Below are 15,147 nucleotides of genomic sequence, written 5' to 3'. Positions count from 1 at the left end.
AAGTGTTGTTTGATTTGAAAAACCACATTTCTGTTCAGACTGTTATTTACCAATCATTTTACCAATGGACCAATTTTTTTATTCTAATAACAGTGCATGGGGAGTGTTTCATCATTATAAGAAAAAATAGGATTGTAAAAAGTGAGATTTATTTTCGTACCCCACTGGACAAGCTCATAGCAGGTTTTCAGGCCTTCAGTAATCAACAATCTTTTTAAGGAAACGACTGATAATATGAATTTCTCCTATAATTTTAGATAGAATTGACCAGCGCTTTTACAGATATCAGATAGTATATCTGAATGATTCATTTTTGGAAAGTAAATTAAAGGTAATTTAAAAATATTATTCACAAGAAGTTCTTCGCTTTGAAACAAGAATCATTTTTTTATTACATGTATTACATGTACAGGCAGAAACTTCACAATAAATTTAACATGTATACACAAATATATAAATATTAATATAAAATAGTTCAAAATACATACATAGAAATTACAAAATGCTGCTGCAAATGGAAAAATGTCAAATACAAAATTAAATAAGGTGTTAATTGCATATGCATGATTAAAATGGGTAATAATTAATGCAAAGACTCTTGCCCATGCAAATGTTGAATCTGTTGAATCTACTTTTTACCTTACATAAATCAATGAAACTGTAATTTTTTAATGAACTGTGTGATACTAGCAACAGTTATTTTTGACAAAATGGACTTGGAATTAATGTCCTGTTACAATTCATAGATGAAGAGTTGGTGAAATGTCAAACTAAACCTCCTTGCTAGAAACAGGTATATGTAATGCGTTGAACCATCTCAGAAACATTTGTCTGGGTCTCTGGAATGATATTTAACATATCTTACTGGTATCTAACAGATATAAGTCAGTTGGTGAGATAATCCATAGATAATCTAATTAGGACAAGAAATGTCATATATGCTAAACTGTTTGCCATGTAGATTTGCCAAGCAATGCAACATCTAATAGATATATGTATTCAGCAGTGAGCTTTCAGCAGAAGACAGATAAATAATGATTGTACTCGTTAGATCCTCAACAACTACGTTGTAACTGGAAATGTTCAGAAACCAACAACCAAACAGAAAACAATGCCTTCATTTGACATTGAAATGAATATTCTAGAATGTACCAGGTAGTTTGTGTTTAATCATTTGCTTTACCATTTGTTCACTCTATGCTGTGTCAAGGTATTGGTCTAACAGGTTAGTGTAGGCTAGACTTACCTATCCAGACTAAAGATGTTAACAGTTTATCATCCTTGCAAGAATTAGCAGTTTCTCATTGAAAAATAAACTTTCGAATAGACACTTTAATAGCTTTCTTTGATGGCATGAAACAGAAATTTATTGCACTAAATAGCAGCATGATTTTTTTAAGCAAATAAGTAGTGAAAAAAAAATTTGCTGATTTAAACTCCTTTTTTTTGTAAGTTTTAATAAACAATGGAATTTATATTACATCATTTAATACCATTAATTTCAACCTTCATTTCTTTTCAGACACTGTATCTCTTACATCTGAGCAATAAAACTTACTAACATGCCTCATCATAGCCTGTTCTGTTCTCGTACAGACTGTTGAAACATGCTGTAGTCTGTCTGCTTCAATGAAAAAATGTGTGATAAATCTTGGAATTATGAGAGATAAACTGCCTTTCTGTCTTTTTTCTGAAAGCCAAATCATTCCGATTTAGCTTGGTTGTAGTCTGAAATATACCACTGATTTTGTCCTTTGAAAGATAAGGAATATAGCACATTCTGTTGAAAGATAGGTGAAAGTTTGGTGTAGGTTTCTTAATAAAAAAAAATTGGAACACCTAGAGGCTTTGATTTCTAAGATTTTGGTTTCAGTTTGCTGCTCTCCATGTTTTGTAAGTCCTGACTATTTGAGGGTAGATAAGTCTCATCGTTCATCTTTGAGTTGGATGCCTTCGGGTCATGTTTGGTTGATTCCACACTTCTATGTAAGCGACTGGGTCGGATTTTCATCTGACTTTTGGCGAGTTGTTCAGGCTTCCAGTCATTCCAGGAGATTCCCCGTGATAGGACTTTTGATTGGTTGTAATATGGACCATTAAGAATGGAATGCCAACAGTTGTTGAACCACCACCCAGCCCGCCATTCTTTACCGCAGTGATATTTCAACCAATTATCATTGTCTTGATCTGGGGTGGAGAAGCGCATGCCATTATGGACTTGCATACCATTCTTGGCACTGCCTTCAAAATCAGTAGCATGAATCTTGTATCTGTCTCTTGCTCCATCTAATTTAAAATTCTTGTACAGAGCAAACGCTCGATTGTCTTCAAAGTCCCAAAGATCAAATCTAAGTTCATAGAAGTCCTGATTGGACAGAAGGAATATGTTATCCAGTCCCAACCAAAATTCTGAAGCAATATTGCCAAAGCCGTCTCTGTACTCGTCCCAGAGTCTGTTGAAGTCCACCTCACCATTGAAGCGGTTCTGGATAACTAACCAACCCCCCGGTGGTGTGTCCATGTCGCACCAGACTGGGATGGAACAAGATGAGTAGGTGGTGGTGATGTAGTACACAGCACTTATGGTGTGACCTCTAGCCAAGACATCCTGACAGTCTGCAAATAAAGAAAAGATAGATTTGGGTGTCATTTGTTACATGATGCCAGACAAAGATTAGTCATCTGTTCTTTACATTTTTATACATCAGTGAGTGGTTTGGCTAATGTGAGGCACTATGATCCATTCAGATGCTTTAGTTTCTCATGAGTTACACATTTCTATGTGCGCACCACCTAATTTTTAGACATTTTGTGTCATTATAGAAGCTTAACTTGTATCAGAAAGATTTATAGCTTTGCTTCTGTTGCAGGAATTATAATTGTTCTTCATGCACTATTTAAAGCATCAGACAGCCCATTGCTTACACTGCAAGATAGCTTCTGAATGTAAATCAATCAAGAGAGCCAATCCCAATTTTTTTTAAAATTATATTAGGTTTGTAAAAACCTATTATAATAGGTTTGTAAAAAAATTATATCAATTAAAGACTTCAAAGAAAAAAATGTTTGTTAGTAATCAAGGGTAAACAATTCTTAAGAGCTAGGATAATATACTGCTCTCGGTAACGATAAATATGTCAAGATATTGTCTCTTTGCGGAATCTGCTTAATTGATAATTACTTTAGAGATCAAGGTTTGGGACACCTTTGAGTCATAAAATTCAGTATGTTGCTTCTTTGCAGTTCATAAAAATTTTTTAAAGATAATTTGAGAGGAAATATTTTATGTATTGGTAGTGTATTGAGAGTCTCATAGTTATAACTGCACTTGGAATAATTGGCAGATTGTATCCAACTCAGAAAAAGTTCCAATACAGATTTTCATCACAGAATATCGGCCTGTCATAGCCTATCAGTGCGTATGCCTTACAGTACTATATAAAATTGACACATTTATTATGCTTTATCCTAGAGCTGGGTGCATCTGTTTCATAATTATTGCATAACTGTCTGCATTCTCATATTCTAGCTGTCTCGCACAGTTTACCACCTTGTCTGATAGTTTAGGTACACTTCAAAATAGAAAGATGAATCTTGGAGAATTTTTAAAACTAAAATACAATTAATGACCTTAAAAGCTTAATTTATGGCTTGTGTCAAATCAAATCCAATCATTTTTTTTCCCTAAAAGGGGGGATAATTTTACATGTTATGCTTTGTTATCGGTTTTTTGTGGAGTTGAATATATCAATTTTTTTAAATTTTTTTTTACTTATTAATTTTTTCATCTAAAGATGGTTTGGAAGGGAGTGTGATTTGGTTGCAGTTTTGTGTACTCATGGTGATGTTATTTCATGAATACCAAAAACTTCTTTTCTGGTTCTGGTCCACAATTGAGAAATTGGATGATGAATTAATAGTAAATAAAAAGTGACTCATTGATACCCAGATACTCACTGCAAAGCTCAAACAGTCTCCCGTTAACTCACATATTACACTTGTCTAAAGAAATTCATTTCAGTGTGGGTTTGAAACATTAAGAAAACGTCTCAAAGTTCACACTGGCATTTCTATTAATTCCCAACTATTACGCTTATAAAATAATACTTAATAGTGAAATATAAATGGGTAAGATGATAGTCAGTGAGGAAAATAGAAGACTGATAAAAAAGATGGACCATAAAATATTATGATCTTTATGATGAGGGCTATTAAGCTAGGATGATTTATATCATGTAGCTATTGTACAGACACTAGCTGTTTAAGAGGCAGAAAATAGAGGTCTTTTACCTTAAAGCAGTAAATCTCTAGGGTTGTTTTTTTTAATGTTGGTGTTTTTTATAAAATTCAAGTGCTGTTAAATAGGTTAAGCCAGGGATTATTCATTTTTAAGACATTCATTTTTCAAATTGTTTGAACAATGCATGCATTATGTGTTAAGAGGTCAGGGCAAAAGGTAATTGATGCTTGCTCAAAGCAGCAACTTTACAACCCTATTTCCTTATGCATAAAGTGCATTGCTCATTGTTCCTTTGTATTAGACTCTGCATAGAATTACCTTAACTATTTCTATCTGTATTATTTATTTAGTTGCATCAAAGATGATAAACAAAACAATAAAGAAAACTCTATCAGTTACCTAATTCTGTTATGCCTAATAGAAACCATTAACAAAATCTTGAACATGTATTTCATTTTAAGAATATAAAAGGATCTAACAATCATTTTGGCTCTACAGAATGAATGTTATATTAATGCCTTATAACACATGATTATCACTCCAAATTCAATCAGTTTATGCAGAGTCTGTTTCCAGTTGTATACAATTTCCATCGTTTCATCTACCCTATATGAACAAAGGAAGTTAATGTAAAGTTGAATATTAAGGCAGTACATAGGGTATGGCCTGATGACATAACCCAAAAAACTCCACCATTGTGGAGGACATATAATTCCTTATCATCTTCAGTCTTTCATTGTTGTGTCTAACTTTGATGCATTGACAAACCCTTCACATAAACCAGTTGGTTGTTCATAGGTTACAATTGAAGAATTGGCATATCTGATTTATATAATTGTAGAAGACCCATAATTACATGATGAATGCAGACCTGGTTGAATGTTTTATTGTCTGATGAAATCAATTGAAAAAACTGATATTTTAATATTAACTGATATTAAGATTATTTTTCTTTTTCAGTGTGATTTATAGCCCTATTTTTATCGTGTGATTCATGTGTCTCATGTGGGTTTTTTTTTATGATTGAGATAGAAGAATGGTAGAAAATCACATTTTAAAAAGTCTTAAACTTTAAAGAATCAAATTTTTTTCTTTTTTTGAATAAAGTTTTGGAAAATAAGAAAGTTGAAGATGGATTTATGATGAAGACTCAATGAAAAGAATTATATAGCAAAATACTCCCCAGACTCTCGGGTTTGTAATATTTTTAATCTTTTTTATTTTTAAGTTTATAGCCAATTTATTTCGAATGAATGCTCAAATTTAGAGCCCACCCAGAACCTTGAGCTTATCATGATTTAATAAATCAGAAATGACTTAAATTGTCTAGAATCAGTAAGTGTAAACAAAAACATGAGGATAAATTAGGATTCCTTTCTAATGAGGGAGATTCAAGTCACATGTGGAGTCATCAAGTTCACTTGAATTTAAAGAAATACATGTACATGTGTAATATAAATTGTCAGTTTTCTCTATTATCGCATAATTTTCAGTATATCAATATAATACTCTTTTTGGCATAATGAAAAATCTAAAAACATGGAGACTTTAAATACAAAAAATTTTAAACAGTGAGTAGAATTTGCATAAGCTAGCTCTTTGAATATTTTGGGAATTGATAACCTATATAGTTATGATCCGAATTTGACAACTGCATAGTGATGCAGATAAGAGACAACTTGTTTACTCTTTCTAGCATAGATGATCTTAATAGGTGCCTCAAATTCCACATGGCAATTTGTAACCTTTCAGATCTTTGTCATTACATAGCCATTTAGGAGCTTGCATTCCTATTTTCACCTCTCAACGTTGTCTCTTTTCCCAGTGCTCTACTTAGTTATGCTGACTGTATTCAGATAGTGGGAGGGGTGACCTTTCTTGCTCCCAACCTTCCCTCTCTGTGTCTCGGGGAAATGAATGGACTCATTCATCAGGGATCCTCCACAAGGAATTGTCTAGTTATCTGCTCAAACTTTTTGACACCCGTGTATTCATACACTATTATATCAATTGAAAATGGCTGTAATTTTAATGTCACAGAGAGATGGGTATTTTTGACATTGTAACAATAAAAAAAAGAGGATAAATTGTATTTGAGATAAAGTTGCCACATCCCTATTATTAAAGCATTATCCAAGATAAACTTAATGTGCTGACATACTGCTTAAAACATGAATTCAGACTTTTCAGGGTTTGCTTTTGAATGAGTTGACAGAGAAATTAAGATATGATTTACTCAAAGAATTAAATTGAGAAATTGGAATGCATATGTCTCTGACATGATCAGGTTGTGTAATTTGGAGAGTATGTTTATGAAAAACAAAACAGTGACTATATAGAACATTTGAATTACTACTGAAAGCCAAGGAATAAATGTTGGTCAAAAATATGAAGGTATTATAAAATTGGATGCTGTGTGCCTCAAAATTGCTTCTTGAAAACCCAAAGCTGCTCCCCATAATCCTTGACAAATGCATTTTACATACAAAAGTAAGTTTTATCACGTACATATTACAAAATAGTCAGTTAGGGTACACCATTCATAATAAGTCCAGTAAAAAATAAATGCCTCAGCAAAACTGAAGCATATAGCAAGATTTTGATGATTAAGAATTTTCATCAATGAGTATTTGATAGGCAATATACCATTGACATTGAGGCATAGGAATCATTTTATAACATTGCATAATTTTGTTGGCATTTGTATAGTTGCTGAAATAGCAAAAAACTGCCCATATCAAAGCAAAGTATTTTTGTATTGATTTAATTGAATACAGCTACTCTTGGCTATAACAGACCATGGATGAAGTACTAAGTGTGCCATTTTTTTTTGTATTTTGATGCTTTATTTGTGGATTAGCAACACATAAAACTACACTGTATTTGGTCATTGGAACTCATTTCAAACAAATTAGGATTATGATGGATTGAGCCAGAAGGATCACCATTATGTCATTATTTAGCAATTTGGGTTCTTCAAAAAGTTTAAGTCTCTGATCAGAGGTCTAGCTTTACAGTGGCTAATAGAACTTCTTGTTTCTGTGTCAGTGGGCTAGATATTATATGTTCAATTAACCCTGACTTTAAATCAAAGCAAATCAAAAGAAAGAAAAATGTTTGACATGGCATGACATTTCTGTAGTGATGCATGCGCACACACAATGGTAACTATCGATAATTGTTTACAGATGAATAACCCAAATTATGAGTAACCTTTATTTTATGCAAGTTTTTTCTTTTCTTCATCTCCCTTGGCTCTGAAGGTGATTGATAGGGAAACTGTCATAATGCCTTCTGTGTGTATATAAACATGAAAATTCTTAGAATGGGCAGGCTGGGGCCAGGATTACAGACACATTGTCAAATTCTTGAACAGAAATGTTCAGCATTGTCATCAGTTTCATAACTGCGGAGCCAAACAAAAATTAATTATCAAAAAAAGGAATTCTTAATGTTTGATATGTATCTTTTGGTTATTATGTGAATTTAGAGGTCATTGACAGAATGTAAAATACAAATTAATCTACAAGACTGTATACAAGAGTTCTAACATTGGAATTATGCAGTACAGATGAATATCAGCAATCTTCAATGCACGTTACAGCAGATCAGATGCTGTGAGTTTGTTAACCAAATTCCTCCATCATTGCATTCAATGTTCTTTTTATATTTAAAGAAAAATGTTTTCACCCCACACAGAAGAACATTTTCCAGTGGCTGCATACAGCTGTAATACCAGCTTTAGTACTCATTTACATTTTTGAAGGGCACTCAAGGAGCAGTATTAAGATGCTTAATACATTTGAACATGTATTATCTGTTTTATTTTTGAATTAGAAAGGTACACAGTAAAAAATTCTAACCAAGTTATACAGCAATATTTAGATGTGAACAGCACATGATGACTGGGGAAAAAAACAATTTGCTCAGAAACATTTTTTAAAATGTCAGACAAATTTTGTTTTCGAAACCATCTTGAATGGCCATGCCGTATCACCTTCCAATTAACATTTTACCCCCAGTGGGCCGAACTTGTTCTCTTTTGAGAAGTGGACAGGCATAGCCTACATGGATGTAGGCTATGCCTGTCCACTTCTCAAAAGAGAATAGCCCGAACTCAGCTCTAGCTTTTTCAGTTGTGAATTGGGTTTACTTGAATTTTAACTGGTTTTGATTTCATTCTGTAAAACTTTAAGACGATTATTTATCCTGACTTTATAGAAAAGAACATGCTTGAATTCGATGTCCATGCATTGCTATATTATGCATCTCTTAAAGATAATTTTAACTTTTATAAATTCTATTGGGTCGCTTACTAAATTGAATTAGATATACCAGTACTTATCCTGACTGTGAATCTCAATAGCTAGAGAGGAACAGTTTTTTCCTAGCAGACATTTATATTCCTCCAATTAGATAAAATATGTCAGTAAGCATCAGGATTTTCAGTTCAATTTGGCCTAAATTATGCGTTATTAAACACTGCTAAAATTTATGTTACTCTGAAAACATGATGATAATTCAGTAAATAGTTTTTTGATGACCAGAATTCAGATTTTTTGTTAAATATCTCACATATGTATTTAATTTGCTTCTCATATTCATTTTATTTGAATTAGAGCATTAAAAGATTTGTAGGTGGTTTCATATGTTTGATAGCTAAGTGCTGATTACAAGCTGGAACTTAATGAGAGTTTGGAAACATTTGGTACAAGCACATATAATTTATACATTGTATTTAGAAAAATTAACTTAGAATATTAATTGGATCATTCATGTACATGTATTTAACTAAGGTACATTTCCCATTATGTGCAGGAATAAACTTGGAATATTTGAAATATTCAGTCAATGAAATATCATATTAGCTAGTAGATATGGCAAAACCTGCAGATATGTGAAGAATTTAAATCCAGATTTGTAATCTCTTGAGATTTTATTTACCGGTAGTTTATATTGCAGTTATTGTTTATTCCTCCCAAAAATATGCTATAAATGGCAGGTCTTAGTGCTAAATAAACAGAGAAGGTTTCCTAGGCAACCAGTGCAGTTTGAATTTAACTGGAGACTCAAGTTTATAAAACATGCTTTCTTCATTGGATCAAAGAGGTGAGAATTTGTTGAGTGAGAGAAGCAGGTTAAAATCCTGATTAAACAGAGCTTCGTCAGCAAAAGCCAATGAGGGAGGTCTGCATGCTGAATTGGTGCCACTGTACATAATTAAAAGCATGGAATTTTTACAAACAGTTGTTTATTTGTGATATTAAAGAACAAAGCACCCACTGGATAAGTGGGGGTGTGTGGTTATACATGCACCCCATAATTGGGTAGAGAGCGTGATGGACAACAGTAAGGCATGACAACCACAAATTAAACGGAACAAGATTCTCAAAGAAAATTTCATGAATTCTTTTAATTTTAATCTTATCGGCCATCATATAAAGCAGCAAGGGGGTGGTAATTCATGATGCTAAGATGATGCTAAGCGCACGAATTACTTGGTGGGACGTTACTGCCTACGACTTTCTACTCCACTACATTGTACGCTTTCAACTTTTACCTTTGAGACTTTTCTTTAATGGTTTAACTTTTTGAGGGATGGAGGGGGACGTACAGCAACTTATTCGTGTTTGTAAACTGATTGATCATCCAGATCTTCGTTAAGGCATGAATTTTTCATACAAACATAATAAAGATATCATGGAGTAAGAATCGGCAAATATATTTATGAAGATTAGAAGTATATATAGTTAGATGGATGGTTAAATGATTCAAAGTGTACTAGAAGTACTTGGTTTAGTAGGTGTCAGTATCATTTGTTCTTGAAGCTAAATCGCTCATCAGATTAAATGAGTATTTTACAGAGTCAAAAATACATTGTATTCAAAATGTTAAATTTACTCATAATATGTAATGCACATTGTGTACATATCGCTAAGAATCAAAAAAGAAGCTTGAAAAAATCTCTAGATTGAGATTATAACTAATATGAATTATTGTTCTGCTAAATTTTTTTCCACACATTTTTCATTCTAAATAAAAGAAGTAATGAAGACAGTGACTAAAGCATACTTTGGCTGACACATGATTCAGTTGCATAATACAAATAGCATATAGATATAATGGTCATAAAACTGAATTATGAATTTTATCAAATCTTCAAATATTTGCTGGTGCTTGAAGATCCCAGAAATTGGTGATACCTGTGTAATCACAACTTTGTGCCAACATGCTGCTCGTAAAATTTCCTCAAGATACTGAGTATTTGTGAAAGATCAGAAAGAAGGAAAGATAAAAGCGTTTTCATTTTTTGGTTAAAAAGCTTGCAACTGTAGTTTTTTGGTATATTATATTATATCATGATAGAAATTCAGCTGAGCTTTGGAATTTGATTGGAATTAAGCCCCTACCTTTGAAAGTGGTCTCAGGATTAGTCTGTCCACAGTTGAGCACTTTAGAGATGGTTTCCACCTGGATGTTTTTGCGTTTCATGCTGACAGTGTTGTCAAATGCTGTCACTTTCTTCTCAAGCACATTGTTCACTTCTACCACATCCAGGACAATGCCGGAGACCTTCTTCTCCAGCTCCCGATACCCCTGCTTCTGCCCATTTATTGACCTCTGGAGGTGGTTCATTAAACGAAACATGTTTGTGATGTTTTTGTGATAATCATTCATCATTTTATCACATTGTTGGAGTTTGAATTCCTGTTTACTGATTGTCTGGTTTAGATTGGTGTTTTCTAACGTTTGGTCTTCTAGCATACTCTCTACAGCTTTCAGTCGTTTCTCTAGCTGTGTAAACGTGGACCCGGACAGTATTTGGTTGGTGGTGCTCTTTATGATACTGTACGGATTTTTAGAGTCTGCTGCTAAGGTGGAGCTCTCCATTCTTTTGTCTGCCTGTGGAAACTCTTGGACTTGGTTTGGACAGTGACCGCCATCTACCATCTCCTTGACTACGAATGTATACTTACAACGCTTGGTTTTTAGCAATTTCCTATTGGAGTTTTTCGATGTTTTCATGCCAAGGCAGAAATAAAAACTAAAAAGCAAAATCACTAGAATTTTCCTCATGGCTAGCAAATGTCCTTTTTCTTGCTGTCAGATAACTTCTTGATATCCCAAGTTTTGTGTTAATAATGTTAAACAGAGAAAGAAATTCAGAACAAATATTCCAATAAATTCAAAAATGTATCACTACGTGAAATCTGGAACATTCAGAGATTTTGGAACAACATCAAAGCTGTTTCAGACTTAACACACCTGACTGTAAGCTTGGAATGGAAATAACTGTCTTGGAAAATGAAAAATGTCCTCATTAAAATATCCTGGGTTGCTGATTTCAACAATGAGGAGAACTTGTAAGTTTTCAATTAAATTTTCACTCGCATTGTATTTATATACACCAGGAATCTCATAGGAACAGTGGTCCAGTGACAGAATTAATTTTTTGCGAGAACACGTGGCTGTCAGCCATTCCTTATTAGTCCCCTGTGTTGTGTGGGCTGAAGCTCTGCTCCAGTGGTTGCTGCATCTTCATTTGTCATGCTGATGAAAAATACAACCCCCCTATTTTTTTCAAAATTTGCAGCATTATGCCTCCCACTGTGTTGCAGTTCATTCATAAAACGCTGGAGCTTCAGGTAAAATGTTAGTGAAGAAGTGATCCTGTCATACGGTAGCCGTGTTTGTCGATGATTACAGCAAGTCAATACACCACGACTGCCCCTTTCTTATGCCCTTTAATGCTGTATAATTCTTACCGCATATCATTGTTACCTTTTTTATGTTGATAGATCAGGGTTTAAGGTTTCAGGGGGGATCTTCACAGTCGCTGATTTTACAAACTGATACATGCATAAAGTTAAGTATTTCAGCTTTAGCACTTAGATACATCTGCAGCAGTGGAATACTCTCTGCTTGAATTTAATATTTATGTGGTCTATTGTAGACTGCATTACATAATAGGGTGCCTTGTAGTAGTGTATTTGTGTACAATAGATGCACTTAAAATTGTTCAGTTATCCTAATTGCCATATTCTGGGAGGAATGTATTTTCAAGTACATTCTACACATAAATATAAATGTAATCTTTTTGAGAGGTTGGTGATTTGCTAAACACATGGGCTTAAAAATAAAGATACGAAAAACATTTTATGTAATCCATCAAACTGCTTAGAATTGTAAACAAAAATTATGCCTTTTAAGTGTGAGGCTGGGTTAGATTTCACATTAAAAAACTTCACAATTTGCTATCAAATGATCACAAAGTGGGGGTTTTGTCTTCAGAAAAATGAAAAGTTAATTTAAAGATTGAAATATACACTAATAGAAGATTATCATATTTCAAGAGGGTTTTAACTTGATCATCATGATGAAAAATAACAAGAAGAATTTGACTTCTCACAAACCTTGGTGGGCATTTGAATTATTCACTGATGATATAGGAATTCAAAGGTTTCATAGCCTGCAGAGGTTATTGTCTCTTTATCATTTTTTTTTCAATTACAGAAAACACTCTATTGGGCATGATTTGTTGCCCAAAAGAATGTAATTCGTTTCAAGTTTTATTGCCAGTAATGTATGTGCAATCATTCAATTAAGTGTCCTGTGTGCAGCACCTGGTTTAAAAAGCAGTTGCACTGTGCATGCTTTTAATTAAATTTGGACTCTTCTCTCTCTTTGTGCAGAGATCTGGGCTGCAATCAAGATAATCATTGTAGATGCTACCGTAATTAGCTGCTAGTATAGATATCTAAGTAGTATTTTACACACTGAATAAATCAATGCTTCTATTGCTAAGCTAGTATATTGTTCACTCTGCTACGATCTTGAATGCAGCACTGGTATAATAATAAAGTGTAAAGTGTATATATGATTAATGAATTAGTCATGGAACTGTTTCATTACTCATGGCTAAACCTGAATAACTGAAAAGATTGCAAGCAACTTTTAAACAATATAATGTAATGTAATACCCTGTAACAGAGAGAGAGGGGGGGGGGAATAATGTAAAGGTGAAAGTGCTTGAGTTGACTTGAATCTTAATTGTGTGTGAATGAAATGTGACCTTTCAGAAAGTATTTTAATGATAGAACTATTTTAATCCCACTAAATATGACCCGAATACTTTAAAAAATTACAATTCAATTGGGTCTAATTACATGTAGGTATTTTGTCAACCATTAATTTTGATGTGACATAAATTTTGAAGTGACATTTGTATCTTCTATTTTTTTTGGGGGGGGGGGGTATTTTTATTTATTTTATTTTTTACTTAAAAAATGAAAATGATTGATGAACTGTTTAAAAAAAACAACTTTGTACACGTATACATTCTGTGGACAAAAGAGACACTTAATGTGTCAAAGGGGGGGGGGGGGATACAAAGCTTATGGGCAACTGGGCTCTGCAATCTAAATTGTTACCTGTGTTATTTTTATTCTTTGGATTAATATTTAGAATACCAGAAACATCATCCAATATCATACATTATCCTCAGTTTACAGTCTAACAAGCCATAATTAAGTGACAGATAACAGCAATGCCAAATGGATAAGTCATCACAGTTCTGAGTTTATTTCCTTTTCTTCAGTGATTTGGCAATCAAAGCAAATTAACTCAAGTGTTTAGGTAAAAAAGTTGTAGAACTAATGGTTTGTTATTTTTTCTGTGATTATAAATGTCAATGTACAATCAATTTTATTTGAGTAAGTTAATAACATTTGTGATACTAAAAAGCCCACATTCTTCTCAACAAGCTTAATCTTTGTTATGTAACAGTGTCAAATAAGATGAATGAGGCAGTTGGACCAGGGGTGTAAGCTATTATGATAATGCAATGAAGAGTGAAAAGCAATTGAGTAACTTAATTAACTTTATAAGATAAAGCTTTTATAAACTTATTCAATTTGTACCGGATTGTATGTACTAGCTGGTCAATTTCACTTAGAATTACCACTCTTGGTTAAAAAAAAAGAATGCTGTAGTATAGTTGAGGAAGATTCATGATAAAATTAAGATTGGTTGTAAGATATGAAGTGAATTGTGTATGGTTTGTGTTAAATATCTTCCAAGTGATTTACGTAAAAAAGTACATTAAAAAAAGTACAGTAAAACTCATATTCAGCAAAGTCAAAAGAATTTGTAAAATTACTTTTCAGTATCCATTACTTACAAGTCCTTAATTTATAGTGAGTATTGCAAATTCCAAATACAGTGAAACTTCTCTGTTTACTTATTTTCCTCCCAATGAATACAGCTGCAGAGTATCATTGGATCTCTTCCTTGGGAAATGAAGATAGTTTCATTGCAGGGCTCTCAATTGGAGGCAGCTAGCAAAAGGCAATTAATTTCAATTTGTAAACCAGTGAAAATATATAGTTTCATATCTTTACTACGACTGTATTAAAAACCTTATACTGTTAAAATTGAAGAATGTGTTTGAAGATAAACACTTTAAAAGTTTGATATAAATCTCAAGTATGAATAAAAGATTATGAGAGATTCTTAACCCACCAGAATTTGATACATAAAATGTATATCCATACATATACTTGATCAGATTTCACTGTTTCAGGGGAGAAAAAAAACATTGTTTAGAATTTGCTGGAGATACCAAAGATTTTTCACTTTATCCATGGTTTCCAATTATACTCTTGTTTGTATTAACAAGATTTACTGTATCTTTTAAATTATCCTTTTTCCCATTCCACTATCTGTTCCGCATTTTAGCAGCAACCGTTGGTACAGTGAAATAGTGAATTTTGTGCACCATATGCAAATCAACTGTCATACCTTCTATGCATTTGTCCTGTTGTTCTTCTCCCCTTGTATTTTTTTTTATAGTTGTCTTTGTAGCTCTTTATCTGCATGTTGATCAGTTGTTAATAAGTTCAGTAACA

The 15,147-nt window shown here is 33.0% G+C and overlaps 2 protein-coding genes across 2 annotated transcripts in view; one reads left to right on the top strand and one right to left on the bottom strand.

Moving 5' to 3' along the window:
* LOC105348155 (protein disulfide-isomerase TMX3) overlaps nt 1-15,147 on the top strand; it is a 42,060-nt gene that overhangs the window by 19,641 nt on the left and 7,272 nt on the right. The window lies entirely within an intron of this gene.
* On the bottom strand, nt 368-12,103 carry LOC105327824 (techylectin-5B). The gene is made up of 2 exons (XM_011428452.4): nt 10,651-12,103; nt 368-2,616 (listed from the first exon to the last, which is right to left on the bottom strand). The coding sequence occupies exons 1-2, from the start codon at nt 11,315-11,317 to the stop codon at nt 1,856-1,858; spliced, it is 1,428 nt and encodes a 475-aa protein (XP_011426754.3). The 5' UTR covers nt 11,318-12,103; the 3' UTR covers nt 368-1,855.

The sequence above is a fragment of the Magallana gigas genome, chromosome 3 (genome assembly GCF_963853765.1).
Source record: "Magallana gigas chromosome 3, xbMagGiga1.1, whole genome shotgun sequence".
Classification (NCBI taxonomy): domain Eukaryota; kingdom Metazoa; phylum Mollusca; class Bivalvia; order Ostreida; family Ostreidae; genus Magallana; species Magallana gigas.
The sequence above is the reverse complement of the archived record's forward strand: the minus strand, read 5'-3'. Positions and strand labels throughout refer to the sequence as shown.

Coding starts and splice junctions, on each gene's coding strand:
- LOC105327824 (XM_011428452.4), bottom strand. CDS start 11,317: ATGAGGAAAATTCTAGTGATTTTGCTTTTTAGTTTTTATTTCTGCCTT. Junction 2,617..10,650: donor TCCTGAGACCACTTTCAAAG/GTAGGGGCTTAA, acceptor CTTTATTTGCAG/ACTGTCAGGATGTCTTGGCT.